The 20658-nt window shown below is 59.9% G+C and overlaps 2 protein-coding genes across 2 annotated transcripts; one reads left to right on the top strand and one right to left on the bottom strand.

The window, feature by feature from the left end:
- Positions 1 to 1130: 1130 nt before the first annotated feature.
- On the top strand, positions 1131 to 15086 carry LOC131083502 (prolow-density lipoprotein receptor-related protein 1-like). Its single transcript, XM_058024280.1, has 34 exons — positions 1131 to 1204; positions 1458 to 1957; positions 2437 to 2556; positions 2868 to 2987; positions 3067 to 3294; positions 3504 to 3617; positions 3710 to 3829; positions 4115 to 4240; positions 4357 to 4563; positions 4726 to 4894; positions 5019 to 5187; positions 5373 to 5598; positions 5945 to 6070; positions 6259 to 6474; positions 6713 to 7021; positions 7254 to 7466; positions 7645 to 8187; positions 8593 to 8808; positions 8967 to 9205; positions 9287 to 9416; positions 9751 to 9929; positions 10044 to 10230; positions 10470 to 10688; positions 10916 to 11099; positions 11393 to 11594; positions 11662 to 11826; positions 12121 to 12321; positions 12414 to 12957; positions 13105 to 13233; positions 13423 to 13530; positions 13618 to 13854; positions 13976 to 14396; positions 14616 to 14751; positions 15018 to 15086. The coding sequence occupies exons 1-34, from the start codon at positions 1131 to 1133 to the stop codon at positions 15072 to 15074; spliced, it is 7134 nt and encodes a 2377-aa protein (XP_057880263.1). The 3' UTR covers positions 15075 to 15086.
- Positions 15087 to 16191: 1105 nt separating this feature from the next.
- CLDN23 (claudin 23) lies at positions 16192 to 16890 on the bottom strand. The gene has a single exon (XM_058025081.1). It carries the CDS (start codon positions 16888 to 16890, stop codon positions 16192 to 16194), a length of 699 nt encoding a protein of 232 aa, XP_057881064.1.
- Positions 16891 to 20658: the final 3768 nt, after the last annotated feature.

Below are 20658 nucleotides of genomic sequence, written 5' to 3'. Positions count from 1 at the left end.
TGTCAGTGAGAAAAGGAAACTTCTCTACTAATGCAACTGTAAAGAAAAAACAGAAAATATTAAAAAAAATTCTCCTGAAGTCCAGGAAAATAATAACCAGTACATCATAGAGAAGAAGTCACTGTAGGTACATATAAACATAGTTATGTACAGTGGGCTATTGTCTATACGTACATATAACCTGTATGCTCTTTTATCTATACACGTGTTTAAAATACTTGGACTTTTAAATCATGCTTCTAAAAAAGTCTCCTGCATTTCAAGAGGCTGGCCACACCATGTGTCCTTTCCCTCACTGCTGCCCCAGCTCCCCAAGCTGATGCCCAGGTGCACTGGGCATTTCTACTGTACCCACTAACTTCTGGACCCTTTTTCACAGCACAGTCCCTCTGCTGCCACTTGCCCTTCCCAGCCAGCCAGTGTGAGGAGTTACTGCTTTGGTGGTGTGGGTGCACTGTGGGCTGGCAGAGCTAGGGTGGAGGGCAGATCCCCATGGTCGTAACACAAATCTCAGCATTGTTCTACAGGTGTGAGGAGGGCATGGGAGCTTTCTGGGTACTGCTCTGTCCTTTCTACTCTCTCCCCTGACCACTAGGAACCACTTTGCCTGGTGTTCCTGCCACAAGGTTGCTTATGGTCCCTGGGATGTGCACATTTGTGTTTCCTGGGGAAGTCAGTTGCCCAGAGCTACTGGGATGCTGGGTGTGGGCACCACACCTTGGGAGAAATGGCCTGGGGTATCTCCCTTGTGCCAGTGCACTGGGCCTCCTGACCCAGAGCTGTGCAACACCCTGGTCTTTCCATCTGCCTGAGGGCGTCTCTTCCCTGAGCTTCCAGCTGACTTGGCTGTGTCAGAGCCCCACCAGGGCCAGCCCTGTGGCTGGTTCCATCTCTTCCCCAGCACACAGGAGACCATCCTGGAGCTTTCCTTTTCTGAGCAAGCCGGAAAACGTGCACATGCCAGAAGGTCTCACAGAAAGACAGTGGTGTCAATAAGTGTGCACCTACTGCAGCAGCTTTCTAGGCTTAGCTCTCACGCAGGGAGGTTTGATGGGAAGGCTGGAAAGGATGTGTGCACAGCACCCACAGGCCATGGATGTGCTTGGAGTACAGACCAGTCTTGGGGGTGCATGGACACTCATGCCCCCACCCGCAGCTGGCGGGGAGACAAGCCAACAGGGCAGCACAGCGGCAGTTTCCCCCGGTGTGTAGCGACAAGTCCGCAAGCTCCCGTGGGCCATCTCCGCGGCTCGGGCGATCCCCCCGCTTTGCCGGGTGGCTGGGACTCCTTTCCCAGGCAGCGGCAGGTGCCTTATCCTCTGGCCGGGCAGTTTTCCTCCCCCAGCTCTCGCTCTCCTTGTTGTGCTCCAGCGGCTCTTTCACAGCGCTCAAGGTCGAGGCCGGCGGGCTGGGGGGTGCGCAGCCCCCTGTTTTCGGGGGGTGCCCCCGCGTTCAAGGCTGTCGCTGCCTTCCCACGGCCGCCGCAGGTGCTGCGGGCCCGGTTCTCACGGCCGGCTCTCACAACAACCCCCGCCCGGCGGGACGAGGCGGGGCGGGGAACGGGGGTCCCCCCGTGCCCCTCGGCTCTCGGCGGGCGGTGGGTCCCCAGAGCGCCCGGCCCGGACCGCAGCTGCCCCTCCCGAGGCCGGCGACCCCCGTGTCCCGGCCGGGGCTCCCCGGGGCAGCGCGGCGCAGCCCCCGCGGCGGCGGGGCGGGCGGGGGTCTCGGCGGGCGGTGCCCGCGGTGCCCAATGGCCGTCCGCGCCCGGACATAAAAGCGGCGGCCGCGGCTCCGCGCTCCCTCCGCCGGCCGGGCCCCCCGGAGCCGCCCCTCCCCGCCGCCGCCATGGGCCGCCCCCCGCCGCCGCTCCGCCGGGCGCTCGTCTTCCTCAGCATCCTCCTGCCGCCGCTGCTGCCGCTGGCCGCGAGCGCCGCTGGCGCCGGGACACGCCGCGCCCGTGAGCCAGGACCGAGGGGGGCGGGCCGGTGGGGGGAAAATCCCTGCTCCATTCCCAGGGGCTGCGGTGGGCGCCCGCCGCATCAGGGAAGCTTGCTCATCCCCCCGCGATGGGCGCTGGGGGGTCCCCTGCCCCTGAGGATGACCCCGTTTACTCATCTCCCGCTGGTGTGTCCTTGACGCCTGTGCATACTTGTCACCCTGACAGTATGGGGACCCCTGCGTCCCGAGGGGCCCTGTGCTGCTGCCTAAAATGCTTTGGGGGGGGGGGGGGTCCCTGCCTTCCCTGAGTGGGGACGAGAGGTGCAGTTCTCCTTCCAGCCCCAGAGGAGATCCAGAGGTGCCCCGGATGGGACTGGTCGCTCCCCGTACTGGGCTGTGACGGGACCCCCAGGCGCGGAGCCGCAGAGGGGCTGTGCAGGTGGATGCCCGCTGCGGCCGCCCCGCCTGATCCCGGGCCCGGCTCCCTCTCGCCCGCAGCGGCTGCCAGCCCCACGTGTGCAGCCTCACGCCAGGCCGCCTGCGTTTCCGGCTGCATCCCCGTTCCCTGGCTCTGCGATGGCGAGCAGCAGTGTCCTGACGGCACGGACGAGCAGTGCGGTGAGTGGCACCCATCCGGTGTCATGGGACGGCCTGGGGAGCTGTGCTGCACAGACATCAAGGGGCCCTGGTGCTCTGGGGAGTGGTAGGACAGGACAGAGGCACCTCAGTCTTTGCTGGCTCTGCCTGTGTAGCTTCCTGCAGGGACATATGTGCTCCAGAGATCCTTAGGAATATCTGTGGCATGAGAACACATCCTGGAACTCTGTGCTTCTTGGGCACTGCCTGCGCCTGTCCCGTGCCAGGATGTAGCAGACCCTTGTTGTTCTGCTGTAGCAGCAGGTCCTAGTGACTGCGTGCTGTCCCTGCAGATGTTGCCTGCGGCGGGGACCCCCACGTGTGGCAGTGTGACGATGGCCGGTGTGTCTCTAGCAGCTGGCGCTGCGATGGTGCTGCTGACTGCCTGGATGGCTCTGATGAGCAGGACTGTGGTATGTACTCTCTGCTGGGGCTGAGTGGGGGTGGCTGGGGGTGCAGGGCAGGCTGGTGAGTGCTGCGCTGTTTCCTCAGTGTGCGGGTCAAAGAAGGTGCAGTGTCCTGGCACCCACCACTGCATCCCGCACTGGGAGCTGTGCGATCGGCACCAAGACTGTGAGGATGGCTGGGATGAGGAGGGGTGTCCCCAGCAGCCCTGCCTGCCTGGGCAGTGGCAGTGCAGGAACAGGGTGTGCATCATGGCTGAGTGGAAGTGCAATGGGATCGACGACTGTGGTGATTCCTCGGATGAAGATGTCTGCGGTAAGCAAGAACACTGGATGCTCCTCCTTAGGCTGAGACCTGTCTGGGCCATGTGTGAATTAGGGAGTGCTTTGTTCTCCTGGGCCCCAGCTTCCCTTGGGATGGTGGCAAGCTTGCCAGGAAGCTGCTGATGCTTTGCAGGGCCTCCCCATGAGGCTGGGACCCAGGGTATTCATGTGCCCTGCTGACATGAGCTGTGTGTGCCATAGCTCCCTGTACGCCTGGCATGGTGCGGTGCGATGAGGGCAAGTGTATCCTGGAGTCCCTGATGTGCGATGACAAGGATGACTGCTTGGATGGCACGGATGAGCCCAGCACGTGTGGTAAGTTACACACAGCTGCTGGCTGATGCCCATCTGGGAGGGGAGCCACAGAGCTGTCCTGCCTCACGTCACCCTTTGCTGCATCCCCACAGGTCGGAGCTGCTTTGTACGCAACGGGGGCTGTGCAGAGACGTGTACTGACACGCACTGGGGAGTGCAGTGCTCCTGTGGGACTGGCTGGGTGCTGCAGGCAGATGGGCAAAGCTGTGCTGGTAAGGGGAGGTCAGGGTGCATGTGCTTCCATGACATGTAGCCTTGGCCACTGACAGCAGTGTCAGTGGCCAAGGCTTCTGGGGAAGCACCTGCCTCTGCCCTGCTCCTGCCTGTGTGTCCTGTAAAGATTGTATCTAGATAATGTCCCAGCGGCAGCTGGTGCATTTTGGGGCTGAGGCCTATGTTCTGGTATCTAGGCAGCTTGCCTGTAGTCCCAGGGAAGCAGTGGCAATGCTGTCTGGGGCAGCTCTGTGGCAGACTGCTGATCTCACCTATCTGTGCAGATGTGGACGAGTGCTCCCTGGAGTATGGACCCTGCAGCCAGCTGTGCACCAACACCCCAGGCACTTTCAGCTGTGCCTGTCTCCCGGGCTACACCCTGCGGCATGGCACTGCCTGCGAAGTGACAGGTAGGGAGAGGAGGGGAGCCCAGGCCGTACCCCCCAGCCATGTCCCTGTCCCTGACGGGAGTGCCCTCCCCAGCCATGTCCCTGGTCAATGAGTGACTTTCCTCTCACTCTGGCAGACAATTCAACACAGATCCTGGTGGCCGTGGGGCAGGACCTGGCCCTTCTGGATGTACGGACCCAAGCCTACCGGCCCCTGCTCTCCACTGAGACAGAACCCCGCGCCCTGGTGTACGACCTGCTCCGAGAAACCTACTACTGGCTGACAGAGGATGGAGAGCTCCGTGTCCACCACCCGGGGAAAGACACACAGCCTCTCTATGCAGGTGAGCAGGACCAAGCGTGCTGGGTGCTGTAGCAGGGCTGAGATGGGTGCTGAGAGCTGGCCTGCCACCCCAGTACTGCTCTTCCTGTATAGAGGAGGGGGCAGCCCGAGTTTGTCACACAGTCTGGAGCACGTGTGCCTTAAAACTGCTCTGTCTCTACAGATGCCGGAGAGGTGAACAGCATCTCTGTGGACTGGTTCACAGGGCAGCTGTACTGGGCCAGCAGCCATCCTCCAGCCATCTGTGCAGGGCTGGGTGATGGCCGTGGTTACGTGACAGTGCTGGGGAAGGACATTGCACCAGAGCAGCTGACAGTGAATCCAGGTGCAAGGTGAGCAATGAATGAGCCAGGGTTGGCCCAGGCTTCTGGGATTGCAGTGCTGGTGGTGCCTGCTGTGGGGCCATGGCAGCACTGGTGTTATCCTGTGAAGTGGATGCTGAGTGCCTGCTCCCAGGTCCCTGTACTGGGTGAACCGTGGACAGAGGGGCCGGACAGTCATTGCTGCAGCTGGCATGGATGGCTCAAACCGGCGGGAGCTCACAGTTGTGTCCATGGAGGAGCCTGTGGGGCTGAGCCTGGACCATGTGGCTGGCAGGCTGTACTGGATCAGCGAGTACAAGGAGGTAGGGATGAGGGGCAGCAGGGCTCTCTCGCACCCAGGGAGATGAGGTGGGAGTTGGGAGGGTGGCCCAAAGCATGGGAGGGAGCAGGGAGCAGTGCCTAGGTCTGGCATATATCCCTGGGCTGGGAGGAGAAGGGCCAAGGTGTGGGGATGCTACATAGCTACCATGCCTTGCCTTGTCCCCAGTCCATCGAGACCCTGCGGGTGGATGGCAGCGGGCGCCACTCCTTCCACGCTGTTTTGCGGAGCCACACGGAGCCGCTGGGCCTGGCTGTGTTTGAGAGCCGGTTCTTCTGGACCGATGGCACAGAGCTGGTGTCAGCCACCTGGGCCTCTCCCCAGGAGCATGCAGTACTGCTCCGTGCCTCTATCTCAGCTTTCACTGTGCTGCATGCCCTGCAGCAGCCTCCCAGTGAGTACCTGCAGGTGCTGCACTGCTGCAAGGCTGGCAGCATGGCAGCAACCCCCGCTACATCCCTGCGTTCTGGGGAAGGCTCACTGAGTCCTGGAGCTCACCAGGTCCTGCCCGATGGTTTGCCTGATGCTGTGATGAAGGGTTGTGGGGTTGGTACAGAGGGGACCTATAAAACTGTTGGAAAGGCTATGGTTTTGGGTAGACCTGAGTCCCCTTAACTCACATGACATTGCTACCCTGCCTCCAGCCCTTATCCAGTCCCAGGACAGCCTGTGGTTTTTGGAGACTGGGAGAAATACTGGAGTCATGACTACCTGAGCTTTTAACATCCTCTTGCTCCCAGGGGACACTGCTGCATGTGCTCTGGGCCTGTGCAGTCATCTTTGCCTCCTGTCCCCTGTGCATCCTCAAGGCTACAAGTGTGCATGTCCAGAGGGCCTCTTCCTCCTGCCCTCGGGGAAGTGTGCAGGTGAGCAGGGTCTGGCTCTCTGGAGTGGTATACATCCATGTGGGAGTTGAAGAAGGGCCCTAATGGGCTTTGGTGGGATGTGGTTCCCAGCACACACCAGTGCTGTGACATTTCTGTCTTGGTTCATTCTGGTGACCCCATCCAGTATCCCTGGGGCTGTGCTCACACACTGCCCTTATGCTCTGCAGAGCTGTCCATCGTGTATGCATCAGGAAAGGCCATCTCCCTGGTGCATGTGGGCCCTGGAGCACACACCAAACTGGTGCAGGAGTGGCAGGAGCCCCTCCACCTGCAAGATGTGGACTGGCAGAGGTCAGTGCTCTATGGGACAGATGACCGTGGGACTCTCCTGCGTGTTGTGGGCTACCCTGGTTGGAGAGAGGCCATTGTGACTGGGATGCCAGGTGAGACTCTATAGATAGAGATAGAGGGCACGTTTCCTTTCCTGATACTTCCTGATGCCTGAGGATCTCCTGGGTGCAGAGCATAGTGGTCTGAGCAGTCTGAGTGGTCTGTGCAGAGCACAGTGAGGCCACGTCGAGGCAGTGGGCAGCTGTACCCTGGGTTTAGGGTCTAGGGGCACCCAGGCAGAGGTGCAGGGTCATGGGACAGCCTCATAACTGCTTGCCTGCTCTTGCCAAGTCTGCTCTGCCCGTGTGGACATCCGCTCGGGGGACCTGTACTGGCTCGCATGTAACCGGAGGGACATCGGGGTGATCCGGATGTCTGACAAGGCTCCACGCATCCTGCACCGGGCTCGCAGCAGCATCCAGCACCTCTTCTTGGACTGGCAGCGTGACACTCTGTACTGGCTGGCCCGCGGGCAACCCCTGCAGGCGCTGAGCCTGGCAGGGGGTGCTCCGTGGGATGCCTGGAATGAGACATGGCCTGGAAACCTGCCTGCAGCCATGGACAGCAGAGCCTTCAGTGTGCTCTGGAGCTCAGCTCTGGGTGAGCCCTGCTGGTGTCTGAAGGAGGGAGGGGAGGTGGTGGATGTAGGAGGGGTGATCAGCCATGCCCCACATGCAGCAGTTCCCTGCCTGGGCAGTGGGATGCTCGTGGGGCAGACTCGGGACCATGGCCTCAGCCATGAGGTCCCTGCCATAGCTGTGGGCTGTGGGGTGCAGGGTGAGCCATGAGTGGTGTGGGCAGGCACAGGTCCTGCCATGCCTCTGCCTCACAGGCCTGCAGGCGCTGAGTCTGACCAAGCGGCAAGCAGTCACCCTGACACCCAGCTGGTCCCATGGCCTCATGGCCGCCTTTGAGCCATACCTGGTGTCAGCAAATGGGACAGCTCTGCTGCTGTGGGACCGGAGGACGCTGGCTCTCGTGCTGTCCCTGCCGGCAGCAGGTGTGCAGGGAGTGGTGGCCTTCGTGGGCTCAGAGCTGCAGGCTGGTAAGAGTGGCCATGGCTTTGTGCCTGGTGTTGCTGCTGTACCTGACGGGGCTGGGTGGCCCGTGCTACTCTGAGCTGTGGCAGGGTGCCTGGCTACTGCTGGTCATGTGGGGTGCTCTGGGAGGTACCTGGAGTGCAGGGAGGGTATGGTCCCAACAAATCCCAAATCCTCTGCCAGTGCCACCAAGCAAAGAGTCTGCCGTGCCACTCCTTCCACCTGTGACCACCACTGTGAGGACAACCACAAGCACCACTGCTGCTCAGCTTACCACCCCCACCACAACACCACCGCCAAGCCAGACCAGTGCTGCACTCAGCACTACTCCTGCACCAACCAGCAAGGCTACTACATCACAAACTACCACCAGACAGTCCACCACCTCTGCATCAACAACTGTCCGGACCATACTGACCAAGACTACCACTGTGCAGCCAGTCACCAGCACCACTCGATCTTTTACAACTAAGATCACTGCCCCACAGGCAACCACAACCACCCCACGCTCAAACAGTTCTGCATGGGTGGTGACACCTACCCCACCCCTCCAGTCCAGCACTGCACACCCACTGACCCCCATTCTCCATCTGTCCTGTTCTCGCACGCATGTGCCCTGCCGTGATGGCACTGGGTGTGTGGCCCAGGAGTACCTGTGTGATGGGGAGAAGGACTGTGCAGATGGCTCTGATGAGGATGGGTGCGCCCAGCTCTGCAACACCCCAGGTAGGAGCCATTCTTCTGTCCCCTGTGCAAAAGGGATCTGGGTCAGCCTGTGCCAGGCCTTCTGGCTGCTTCCTAGTGGGGTTTTTGGGACAGGGTCCTGGTAAAGTCCTGGTAAAGTCTGATGCTTGTGATGAGACATACTGGTTCCATCTGAGCTTGGCACTGGGCTTGAGGTGCTGTTGGAAAAGGATAGAGTTGATCTCACTGCTCATAGTGACCTAGATGTGGCTGAGTTGAGACTGCCACAATCACCTTGCTCAGGACCTAGGCTCCTGGAGATGCATTGTCCAGGAGGGACCAAGCCTTGTCCCTTGTGGGGCCTTTCTAGGTCACTGGAGGGCTAGCAGAGGGTCTGGGCACCTTGGCTGCCTTCTGCAGGCAGTGCAAAGCCCCTTGTCTCCCCAGGGGCCTTCCACTGTGGGAGCGGAGCCGTGTGCGTCGGGGCGGGAGAGCGCTGTGACGGGGTGCCGCAGTGTCCCGACGGCTCGGATGAGACGGGCTGCTGGACCCCCACGCAGGAGTGTGCCCTGCGCTGCGACGCCGCCACCCGCTGCATCCCCAGGAGCTGGCTGTGTGACGGACACGCCGACTGCCTGGACAGCACGGATGAGCAGGGCTGTGGTAAGACCCTGGGGCTGAATGGGATGGATTCTTGAGGTTGCCTGACCCACAGGCAGATGCACTAGGTTTCTTGTGGGTCCTGGAGCAGGCACTGCCCAGGGCTGCCTGCTGAGAGGATGGGGGCAGTGCCCCTGCTCAGCCCTGGCCTTTGCCCACAGTGCTGAAGGAGTGTGGTCCCGCTGAGTTTTCCTGTCGGAGCGGGCAGTGCGTGGCCCTGGCCCTGCACTGCGATGGTGACCACGACTGCCAGGACGGCTCGGATGAGGAGGGCTGTGCTGTGCCCCGGCCGCTGCTCTGCCGTGAGGGTGAGGTGACGTGTTCCCACAGTGGGGAGTGTGTGCCAGAGGCCTGGCGCTGTGATGGTGCTGCTGACTGTAGGGATGGCTCAGATGAGCAGGTGAGTGGAGCAGTGGGGACACAGCCTGTCCCCACTCATGCCTGGGAGGGCAGGTAGCCTTTTTCACCCTCTGCCTTGCAGGGCTGCCCTTGGGAGGAAGAGCTGTGTGAGGACCAGCAGTGGGGCTGCTCCCGTGGCCGTGACTGCATCCCTGATGTCTGGCGCTGTGATGGAGAGACTGACTGCACTGATGGCAGTGATGAGGCTGGCTGTGAGCAACACCTTTATTTTATTCCCTGTCTCACCCCAGGGTGGGTGGTGGGTGCCCAGCACGGAGAGAGATGGGTATGTGTCTATGCTGAGATGAAGGGCCCATGTGCTGGCTGCCTATTCCAAGCAGCCCTGGTGGCTCCAGGTCCTGAGTAGCTGTTCTCCCTGCAGGGACCAGTGGCCTTTCAATTAATATAGCCTGAAGCCAGGCTACTGGCACAGCTCTGGCTGCAGTGAGCTCTGAGCAGCCTCTGGGAGCAGCTAAATCTGCCCCAAATGAGCAGAAGGAGCTGGTGGATGAGGCTCAGGGCAGCCTTCCCCCCATGTCCCTGCAGGCCACCCTGCTCCCTGCCAGAGTAATGAGTACCCCTGTGGGCTGGGGTCCTGCCTGAATGCATCCCTGGTGTGCAACGGCCAGCAGGACTGCGCGGATGGCTCAGACGAGGGCGGGAACTGCTCTGTGCCCTGCCAGCGGTCCTGTGCTCATCTCTGCTACCCCTCGCCCCAGGGCCCTGTGAGTGCCAGCAGCCCTGGGGCAGGGGCTTGTCATAGTACAATGCCCTGCTCCAGCTGCAGAAGGGAGCCTCATGTCCCCAGGGTGGGCAGCTGATGGTTCCTTTCCCCCCAGCGGTGCTGGTGTGGCCCGGGCTATCGCCTTGCTGCGGATGGTCTGTCCTGCATGGACATAGACGAGTGCACGGAGTGGGGCAAGGGAGCCTGCAGCCAGACATGCCTCAATGCTCCGGGGTCCTACAGCTGTGGCTGTCTCCCTGGCTACCTCCTGGAGCCTGATGGCCACACCTGCAAACTCACTGGTAAGTCCTGGGGTGGCCAAGCAGCACTGAGGCTGGCCCTGGCCCTCTAAGATACCCTGGGAGCTGGTGGATACTTGCCCTCCTGTGTCTGCTGCCCATGGAAAACCTTGTAGTCCTCTGGATGGGCTGAGTCCCAGCAAGCTCCAATGCCTGTGAGTGCTGTGTCCCTTGCCTGCATGTGCTGGGACCGTGGGACCATTAGTGCTGAGCAGGGTCCGTGTGGCTCTATGTTACCCCAGGACCAGAGCCCAAGCTGCTGGTGGCTGTGCAGTCTGAGGTGCTGTCCTATGGCCTGCGGAGTGGCCATGAGGAGGTGGTGCTGGCCACTGACAAGGATCGTGTTGTCTTCTCACTCGACTATGACTTGGTGGAGAGGAAAGTCTTCTGGATGGACCTGGCCACAGAGAGCATCCGCTGGCAGGACCTCAGCTCGGGAAAGAAGGGCACATTGGTGAAAGGTAGGCTGTGACAACATGGGGTTAGCAGGGCTGGCCTCCTCCACTGTGCGGTCTCCAGGTTGCAGAGGGGTACCAAGCTCTGATCCCTTATGTGGAGAAGCACTAGTGGGAGCAAGGTTGGGAGGAACCAGAGTTTCTAGGATGGAGGGATCTGGGCTGGGAGCATTATGCCAAAGGGCTGTGCAGTTGTCACCCCACACAGGTGCTGCCTCTTGAATGCATTTCAGGTGTGAGATCAGACTGTATAGCAGTGGACTGGCTTGGGAGAAACCTGTACTGGACAGATGGGGTAGCAGGGCAGGTTCTGGCTACTCGCTTGGGGGCTGCCTGGCAAGGGATACCAGAGTACACTGTGGTGATGGATGGAGACCTGGACCAGCCCCACTCCCTGGTGCTCCAGCCTCTGGCAGGGTAAGTCTGGGACAAGAGGACATGAGGACCTCCTTACCATCCCTGCCCTGCCCCATTTACCTCTGTGGAGGCAGATGAGAGGCTGGGGAAGAGGGAGGATGGCCTCACCTTGGTGCTACGGGGACTGCATGACAGGAGAAGAAAGAGCCCAGATACCTGCCCCTGCCCTGCATGGAGCTCTCAATGAGAGCTCCCATGATGAGATGGGAAGCTCCAGGCTGCTTTTCTGGGCTGCCTTGGTGCTGGGTCGATGCTGTGCCAGGTCCGTAGGCTCATACCTGCCTTCCCACCAGGCTGATGTACTGGTCAGAGGTGGGGAGCCACTCACGGCTGATGGAGGCCAGCATGGATGGGAGTTGGCGGCACGTGCTGCTGGCCCAGGGACTGGGCTGGCCCACAGCACTGGCCCTCGACCTCCCCACCCAGAGGATCTTCTGGCTGGATGAGAAGCTGGGCAGTGTCGGTTCTGCACGTCTGGATGGCAGCGGTGTGAAGGTGTGGTGGGGCACTGGTGGTGGGCTCTGATGGGGACCGGGATGGGCACTGACAGCCTCTCTGACAGGTCCTGAAGCTGCACTGGGTCCGGAGCCCCTTTGCAGCAGCTGTGTGCGAGGGGCAGCTCTACTGGTCAGAGAGGAAGACATGGTCTGTGCAGCAGATGGACAAGGCCAGCGGCAAGAACAGGACGGTGCTGCTCAAACGGCACGGGCAGCCCCATGGCCTCCAGGTACCTTCTTGGGGAAACCCAAGCCCTGCTGTGGCAGCTCTGCTGATCTCCCATCCTGCACAGGACTGCTGTCCTCTGAGCGAAGAGGCACTGGGAGCTATACCCCCATCCCAGTGGTCTTTGAGCAGCAGTCACTGTAGCCAAGTGTCTCTGGTCCCCTGGGACCATCTCTGCCTCACCATCCTGCCCTGAGCTGGGCAGTGTGTGGGCCCTGGGAGCACAGTGTGCTGTCAGTCGTGCTCAGCTCTGCCAGCACGTGCTGACGGAGCTGAGGCTGAGCCCGCTGTCCCACAGGTGATGCACCCAGCCCTGCGCCCCGCAGCCCCCAACCCGTGTGAGGCGCGCGGCTGCTCCCACCTGTGCCTGCTGAGCGCCAGGCACACGGGGCAGTGCCGCTGCCCTGCTGGGCTGATGCTGGCTGCCAACCAGACCACCTGCCTGCCCATCCGTGATTCGGCCTTTGCCCTCCTGGTGTCACCGGCAGCTGTGGCACAGGTACTGCCCTCTGGAGCCAGCCCGGGGGGCTGCTGTTCTTGCCACTGTCAGGGAAGAGAGGTCCACATCCTAGTGCTGCCTCCTTCCTCTAGGTCTACCTGAAGGACCTGCCCACATCAGCTGGATCCCAAGGGCTTCCCCCACACCGGGCCCTGCCTTTGGCCAAGGTGAGCCGCCTGACAGCAGTTGACTACGCAGTGAAAGACAAGAGTTTGTACTTTGCAGAAGTGGGAGGCAATTCCATTGGACTGCTGCGCCTGAAGGACTGGGGACGCCTGTCCTGGAAGAAGGCAGTAGCTGTGGAGGGCACGGTGACATCCCTGGCCTTGGACTGGCTGAGTGGGAACCTTTACTGGATTGGGGGCCAGCCACCCACCATCCATGTGGCAGCTCCCAGGGGGCGGTGGGTCCTGGCACTACTCAGCGAGGGGCTGCAGGGTGCTGCCTGGCTGACACTGTGTCCTCGTGCTTCCACCATGTGCTTTGTCACAGCAGCCGGCAGCCATGGGCGAGGCGCCGTGGTGGAGTGTGCGGCCATGGACGGCACTGGCCGCAGAGCGGTCTGGAGGAGAGCCCGGGCTCCCACTGGCCTTGCCTTTGGGGGTGCTGGCACCAGGCTGTACTGGGCAGACCAGGGTGAGTGAGGGTGGAGCCGGGGCACTGCGGGACGGTAGCAGTGGTGCAGGCACTCAGTCTGCAAAGCACAGCCTGGCACAGCTCTGAGGGGCAGCCTGGAGCCCTCTCTGTCACCACACTGAAGCCTCTCCCACCTGTGCCTTGCAGAGCGAGGAAGCATCAGCAGTGTTGAGCTGGATGGATCCCGCTTCCGGCTGGTGCGGGAAGGGCTGCATGGTCTCTCACTCTTTGCCGTAGGAGAAGGCTTTCTGCTCTGGAGCACAACCTCAACCAATGGTAGGTCTGTCTGCTGTGCTTTGCCCAGCTCCTCCTGCTGCACTAGGACACGGGGTTCTGCCAGTCCCTGTGGGGTGCAGGCTTGCCCCTCTGTGGGGTCAAGGGCAAGCTAGGGGACCCCCCCCCACCTCCCAGCTCAGGCACCCTTGTGGGAGGAGGTGGAGCAGTGCTGACCCCATGTGTCTCCAGGCTCCAGCAAGATCTGGCACTGCCGGCTGGAGCAGGCTGAGAGCTGGTGGTTCCCGATGGAGCAGGAGCTGGTAGCCATGAGGATTTACAGCCAGTTCTCACAGGAAGGTGGGTCTGGGACTGCCCCAGCCCAGGGCAGCTGCAGGGTTCAGCTGTGCCTTGCGGTGGCTGTGCTAACGAGCGCTGTTTTGGCAGGCACCAATGGCTGTGCAAAGAGCAATGGGGGCTGTGCCCAGCTCTGCCTGCCCAACCCTGCAGGGCGGCAGTGCCGCTGCTCTCCCGGGTACCACCTGGTGCACGGGGCAGCGTGTGCGCTGGCACCGCCTTGCCCCGCCCCGCTGCAGGCCTGCCCCGACCTCCAGAGCTGCATCTCCAGAGAGCAGGTCTGTGATGGGCGCCCCGACTGTGCCGACGGCTCCGATGAGTCTGACTGTGAGTGCCCACCCACAGCCTGGCGTGCCAGGGTCCTGGGCATGGGATAGCCTGCCCAGGCTCGCCCACTTTGGCAAGGGGTCTTACCTGTGTCTCTGCTGATCCATGCCCATCTCTCCAGGCACCTCAGTGAAGGTGGGGACGCAGGTCCCTGCAGTGGCACCATCAGGAATGTCCCACGTAGAACAGGAACCAGTCTCATCCATAGCTGCACCCCAGCCTCGGCAGCCTCAGCCCAGCCTATCTGCCGCCCCTGGCCCCCAGGAGCACGGAGAGCCCTTCGTGGTGCCCCCCAGCACGGAGGAGGTGCTGGGGGCTGTGCCCTGCAGCAGCGAGACATGCAACCTGCGCGGGGACTGTGCCATCGAGGCTGGCCGAGTGACGTGCCACTGCGCCCTGGGCTATCGTGGCGACTACTGCGAGGAGGCCGAGGTGCAGCCCCTGGCAGGACCCATTGTGCTGGGGGTGGCTGTGCTCCTGCTGCTGGCTGCTGCTGCTGTGGGGGCCCTGGCCTACATGCGGAGGCGGGACAGGCGGAGGAGGTGAGCGCTGGGGCTGCACTGGGCCAGGTACAGCTGGAAATAGAGGGACGGGGTCTCCTTGTCCAGGGACAGTGTGGAGTCCTGATGCACTCCTGGGTTATATGGGAAGCTGCAATCACCCCAGCAGGCTGTTAGCAGGGGTTGTGGTAGGCCTTTGGGATCTGCCCCATCTCTAGGAGTTGGCCGTGCCATTCTCGGTGTGCATTTTTCCCTCTCCAGGACCTCGAGCACTGCTTCCACTCGGGTGCTGACACTGTACCACCGTGAAAGTGATCCAGAGGAAGAGGATGAGGAGGAGGAAGAGCTTCCCCCCAAGAGTGATACATTTGTGAATGAAGCTTATGAAGGGAAAGAGGTGAGTAGCATCTGGAACAGGCCCTGCTAAGGACCCCACTGCCACCCTGCAGTGCCCCAGGGCCCAGTGCTGGCATGGTGCCCACTCATGAAGCAAGCTCTGCCCTCCTGCTGAAGGAGAGGGGCAATACCAACAGTGCCTAGAGTCTGACAGGGCTGTCCCACTCTGCCTGTGGGAGAGTCCCACACCCTGTGCTAAGGTCTAAGGTGGGCTTGGAGAGGTTGGGTCGGACTCACCCCTGATACACCCATCTGTGATTTCTGCAGGAGCTGCCAGCCCTGCTGAGGAAAGGACCATCTCACATCAACACCGTAATTTCATAAAGGAACATTGTGCAGCATCTCTTGTGCCTTTGTGGTTTGTGTGGGCTGGGGAGGGGAGATTGGTTTGCTCTTTCTAGATGTCTAAGACCTAGGGAATGAACGTAACAATGCAGACAAAAAACGCTTGGGAGGTTTATCAGGAAGTCTCCAAGTCCAACACAGTCTCTGAGACTGTCCCTTGAGTACTGTCCCTCTGCAGCAAGGTTTAGCTTGCTGACCAGGGTGCCTTGGGCACACCTGGTATAAGAATCTGGCCAAATAACTCTGCAAGGAAGCTGGCTAGGCTCTTACCTTGTTATGCAGGGGGCTGAGAAGGATTTTATAGTGGAGTTCTGACCTCCTGAGTGTCCCTTACAAACCAGTGAGACCAGTTTTACCACCTCACACCAAGCTAATTTTGAAAGGGGAAATAAAATGCTATTTTTTTCCTCTGTGATCTTACTTCCCCCCACCCTCCCCGCTCCACCCTGAAGTGGCTGTGCTCCAGGAGGGAGAAATCTCTTCAAGAGTTGATTTTGACCATGGGGGGAAAGTCCTTTGGGAAAGTGCTATAAAAGCTAGCTGTTGCCTTTTACAGACCTTTTCTCCCTGCTTCAGGCAAAACACAGGGAAGCTGGGTGCGCCATGCCCGCTGGCTCTCAGCCCAACCTGCCTGGCAGAAAGCCCATAACCATCCCACAGCACAAACCCGTTGCTTTGAATTTATTTTGCTTTTTGCACAGTCCTGAGCTGGGCAGAGATGTGAGACAGGTGCTCCTCTCCCCTACTGCCCGCTCTGAAGGTTACACACTTCTGACCTGTATGTTGTTTACATGGGAGCACCAAAGCTGTCTCTGCCCAAGCTGCTGTGCATGGTACAGGAAGATGAGGTAAAAGCAGCACAGAGGGACTGGAGCCACCTCTGGTTCCAAATCCAGCATGGCTTTGGCACAGTTGTAGATCCTGGAGCACAGCAGACTTTTGAGGAAGTTGCAAATATTCAGAACAGGTCCTTGGTCTTTTTTCCAGCAAGAGAGAACCCAGAGGGGTTCAGAGGGGCCCCAGGAGAAGGGCATGGCTTGCAGGGGCCAGCACTGCTCTTGATGCCAGGGAGCTGACTGCTATCCCAGTGCCGGGGCTACAAGTCAGAGTCACAAGGTGGGCTTCTCCCCCAGCGCTGTCCATCTTTCTCATCCTCCAGCACATCCCAGGGATTGTTGTAAGCTCTACTGGAGCCCGAGCCAGCCTCTGTCCCAGGGGTGGGGGGAAATTTGGGAGCTCTGCGCTCCTTGCAGCAGTGATGGAAGCTAAGGGCGAGGGCCAGCCCCCCCAGGATTTCCAGACAGCTTCCCAAATAGCTCAGCACCAAGCTGTAGCCTACGGTCAGCGTGCTGCCAGGCGGGGCAGGCAGTGCCCACAGCTCCTGGGTGTACCAGGAGCTGGGCACGAGGCTCATCAGCCCGGAGAGGAGCAGGACCAGCCCTGCCACGCCGGCCACCAAGTGCCGGGGCTCGGGCTGCCAGCAGCGAACACCCAGGGCAGCCACCACCAAGCCCACCAGGGTGACCACGAGCGAGGAGGGCATCAGCCCTTGGGCCACCCGCACGGGCACCTGCTCGAAGTAGCCCAGCTCGTCGGCCTGCCCGCAGAGGCGGTCGTGGGTGCTCTGCCGCTCCCTGCATATGTCCCAGATGCCCTGCTCCCAAATGACGTCCATGGGCTGGTCAGGTACGAGGCTCACCTGCCTCCAGCTGGGTGCCAGCGTGCCCGTGAGTGTCAGCAGGAGCCCGCAGGGGCACAGCACCAGCCCCACGATCATCTCCGCCGGCGTCCGCATGCTGGGGACGGGGGTGAAGCGGGATCCGGAGGGCTTCTGCTCGCCCGAGGTCCGCAGGAGCTCCGGGGCTCGCTGGACAGGAGCTATGGCACCGGTGCGGGCAGGGCGGGGGTCCCGCGGCCGTGCCGGAGCCTCTCAGGCCGTGCCGGAGCCCCTGAGGCGGGCAGCCCGCGGAGCCGCCTCAGCCCTGCCCGGCCCGGCCCGGGCCTGGGGAGGTGCGGACAGGAGGCGGTGCCGGCGGGCGGGGCCCGGCCTGGGCAGGGCTGGCCGGCACCTGCGGCGGGGACAGCGCCTTCCCGGCCTGGGGAGCCCGCGGGGAGCGCCGCAGCTCCGGCCCCGCTGTCCCCTCGCAGGTGGCGGGATGGAGGCCGTGCTCGGGCTGGTGGGGCGGCGTAGGACCCTGTTACAGCTCCCTCCGTTAGCTGCATGCCAGCTTATTTTGCTATATCAAATTAGCTAACTAATTAATTAAAATAATTAGGATGAAATGCTGGCAGATCTCACATTTGGTAACTGGCCCAAGAGACCTCCCCATCTCCCTGTCCTTCAGGGAGAGCTCCTGAGCTTGGCCCTGCTCCTCCCGTCCCACGCTGCCCTCAGAGGGCACCCGCAGCAGCCTGGCTCTGGGCAGGAAGAGTCCATGGGATGTCCACTGAGACTGGTACGGGAAATCACCACATTTGAGAGCGCCAGCGTGGGATTTTGAGCCCCAAAAAGCACTCGTCTTGGGCCTCGGCAAATGTCCCTGAGTTTCTGCCGGTCACACTGAGCCCAGGAGAGGGCAGCATGCTCTGTGGTTGGATTTGGGGTGAGCAGCGCCGGCTGAGCTGGGAGGCTGGCTCTGTGCGCGCCCCACGGCATCTTTGCGCTGCTGGTTGCTGGCCTTGGAGGGAGGAAGGAAGGAAAGCCTTCCGTCTGGAGGGCTGCGTGGGGCTGTGCTGGACCAGCTGTCCCCGCCTCCCTTCCCCACTCCTCCATCCCACAGCTATTTCCCGAAGTCCTGAAGCCCTTCAGCTCTCTGGGTGCCAGATCATTTTGAGGAGGGATTTTGAAGTTGTTGAACCCTGGATCTTAGTCCAGCTGGAAGGCAGGGGTGGGTTGGAGTCAGGCAAAGGCTCATGTCTCCAGCCACGTCTACAGAGCAGCCAGATGAGCACAGCTCCAGAACAGGAACACCTGGCTTTGTGGTATGTAGCCAGTAGCTTGCTAAAACTTGGCACTCCTCATCTGGGAAACTAAGCTAGGGGTTACTGATTCCTTTCCTGTCCAATTAACTTCTGTAACTTTTACCCTACTCCAGCCACTGACTCTGTGCCAAGGCACTCACTACTGCCCTGGGAGCTGTGTGTCCAACCAACACATCAAATGCTGCTGGCCTGATGTGTTTCCTGAGTCTGCCTTTTGCCAGGGGATCCCTGCACAGGAGCAGGTGCTGCAAGCCTGAAACCTTATAGTCCTGCCTCTCTCGTGAGCTGTATCTGGACACCTTTCCATCCGGACACCAAGTGGAGGTTGGCTGTGAAATGTAGTGCTCCTGGAGGAGAGGGAGGCAGAGGGAAAGGGCTGGTAGCAAGCTGGGTGGCACAGTGCCATGGATGAGTGCCTATCAGTGCCCTTTGCCTCCTGCCCGCTCAGGAGGCTTTTACCAAGGTGACAAATCACAGCTTGGTGGCAGCGCTGTCAGGTGTAGCAGTGGTTGCCCATGGACCGTCCAAGCCAAGCTGTGAGCAGGTGATAGCAAGCCCTGAGTCCTGCATGGCTGGCCAGGACTTTTCTACCCATCCCAGAAGTGTGGGTAGGCATGTGCCAACCCTGATGGAAAGGGAGGAATTCTCCATTTTGTTGGATTTGCCCACATTTTACCCAGAAAGGCTAAGAAAACTAGAGGGTAATACCCACCCTAGGCTTTGCAATGCCTGCCCTAGGATCTCTCTCTTGCAGCACCTTTCTTTTTCTCTTATCTGTTCCTCCAGCAGTGCTGTGCCCCTCTTGCCCTTGCTCATGCAGGCTGGAGTCTGGGAGGTGGCCAATCCTTGAATCTGCAGCTGCAGCAGAAGCTGGATCCCAGGAGTATCACAATTATGCACCAGGGCAGGTTTAAAAACCTGGGCCTTTCCAATTTATTAATAATGCCCAGGAGGGTGCATTCTGCCCTTTGGGCTGATGCCCAGGCTCCTGGCTGTGGGACAATGATAAGCAGATTAGGTGATGTGGCCCTGATGCTGGATGACCTGCCCTGAGTAAGCCTGGGGAAGGAAATGGGATTAACAGAGCTGTTTCCCGTTGCCACAAAGTTATAGATTGTTCATTTCTTCTCTTTTACTTTCTAATGAGGTGGTATGAAAAGAAATTCAAAGAAGTGCCTGGCCCTTTCCAAGCTCTGGGGAAGCATTTAAAGCCATCTGGCCTCAGAGATAAAATGGTCTGGCTGAAACTGCTTTCCTTCCCACATTGCCCTAGCTACTGAGTGGGAAAAGCCACCTTACTTGGTGTTTCCTACTTCTCCAAGGCTGTGACTTAGTTTTTTCCTATGCTGTCACAGTCATCTCTTTAAGAACTTTATGAAAGTGATGGAAACTTTATCCAGGCCTGGTTGACTTGGCTTGCATTTTATTACTATTTTTTAATACCCTTGTAAATTGGAAGAGCAGCAGAAGGCCTTGAGCTAATTGGACCTGGAAAAGCTCTAGGGGAGGATAGTCAGAACTTGATTCCAAGGAAGAAATATTTTTTTTTTAATTCCATGATGAGGTATTTAGTGTTGAGTTGTTTCTTCCAGCCTCAGATAGCCTGCATCACTGAAGGCTGGGAATGAATTCAGGGCAATATTCCTGTGTTCAACCTCTTCCCTGCCTCTCTAGCTATCTGCTTCCAGCCACTGGTGGTGATGGCACCCCAGACTGGACAAGTACTGGTGTCTCTTAGGTGACAGTGTGAGGTCATTGTGGATAGGACCAGTAGCTTTTGGGTTACCCCATTGTCACACCAGCTGAGCAGGATTTGCCTGATGCCAGAAATGGCCAAAGAACACATGCACACAACAATCTCCACAGCTTCCTATGTGATTCGTAGTCTGATCAGACTTCTAGGCCCAACTGAGCTTTCAAAATGTGGCTCTGGAGAGAAGAGCTTCTCTGCACAAAGTCAGCACTGCCCCTCCATTGTTGGCACTGAGACTTGGGGACAGGGGGGTCCTTTTCAAGGAGGTTACTCTTACTCCCTTCCTCAGCAGCAGCAGGATCTCTCAGCATCCTGTTTGCTGTGTGGGGAACAGTTGGGGCCAGGGCTGTTTAGCAGGAGCCTGCAGCTGGTAATTCCTGTTTACATCCCACTGACCCTGGGGCTTTGCTTGTGTCACATATGGCAAGATGCCCCCATACCAGCACAGTGCCTGCGTGTCCTGCAAGTTACACTGTACCTGATTCCTTCTTGGGCTCAGTGTGGGCTTGGCCCATGCTGGACACCAAGCCATGAGGCTGCCAGGTCTGTGCACATGCACTGTGCCACCCTGGGTTGCTCTGTGATGGCAAGTAGCCAGCAGGCACAATAGCTGCCCCTGGCTGTGTATCATTTATCCTCTCTCTCACCCGAGGAGGATTCGCTTTGCAGAGTGTGGCAGTCGCCTGTGTCTTGCCTGATGTAGGAGATGGGAACTGGCTGAGAACAGTGCCCGTGCAGGCAGGACCTGCACTTGGGGGGCTGCAATTTCCTCTGGTCTAGACACTTGTATAGCTCCACTATCCATCTGTGTTTACCTTTCAGTTTAAA

Source organism: Melospiza georgiana, chromosome 5 (assembly GCF_028018845.1).
Source record: "Melospiza georgiana isolate bMelGeo1 chromosome 5, bMelGeo1.pri, whole genome shotgun sequence".
Taxonomy (NCBI): domain Eukaryota; kingdom Metazoa; phylum Chordata; class Aves; order Passeriformes; family Passerellidae; genus Melospiza; species Melospiza georgiana.
This window is presented reverse-complemented; position numbering and strand designations above follow the sequence as displayed.

Bases quoted from the DNA above. Each gene is read 5' to 3' on its own strand.
- CLDN23 (XM_058025081.1), bottom strand. From the start codon at position 16,890: ATGCGGACGCCGGCGGAGATGATCGTGGGGCTGGTGCTGTGCCCCTGC.
- LOC131083502 (XM_058024280.1), top strand. From the start codon at position 1,131: ATGGACACTCATGCCCCCACCCGCAGCTGGCGGGGAGACAAGCCAACA. The intron at 1,205-1,457 runs GTGTGTAGCGAC...CCCGCGTTCAAG, and splicing joins CACAGCGGCAGTTTCCCCCG to GCTGTCGCTGCCTTCCCACG. The intron at 9,206-9,286 runs GTGAGTGGAGCA...TCTGCCTTGCAG, and splicing joins GGGATGGCTCAGATGAGCAG to GGCTGCCCTTGGGAGGAAGA.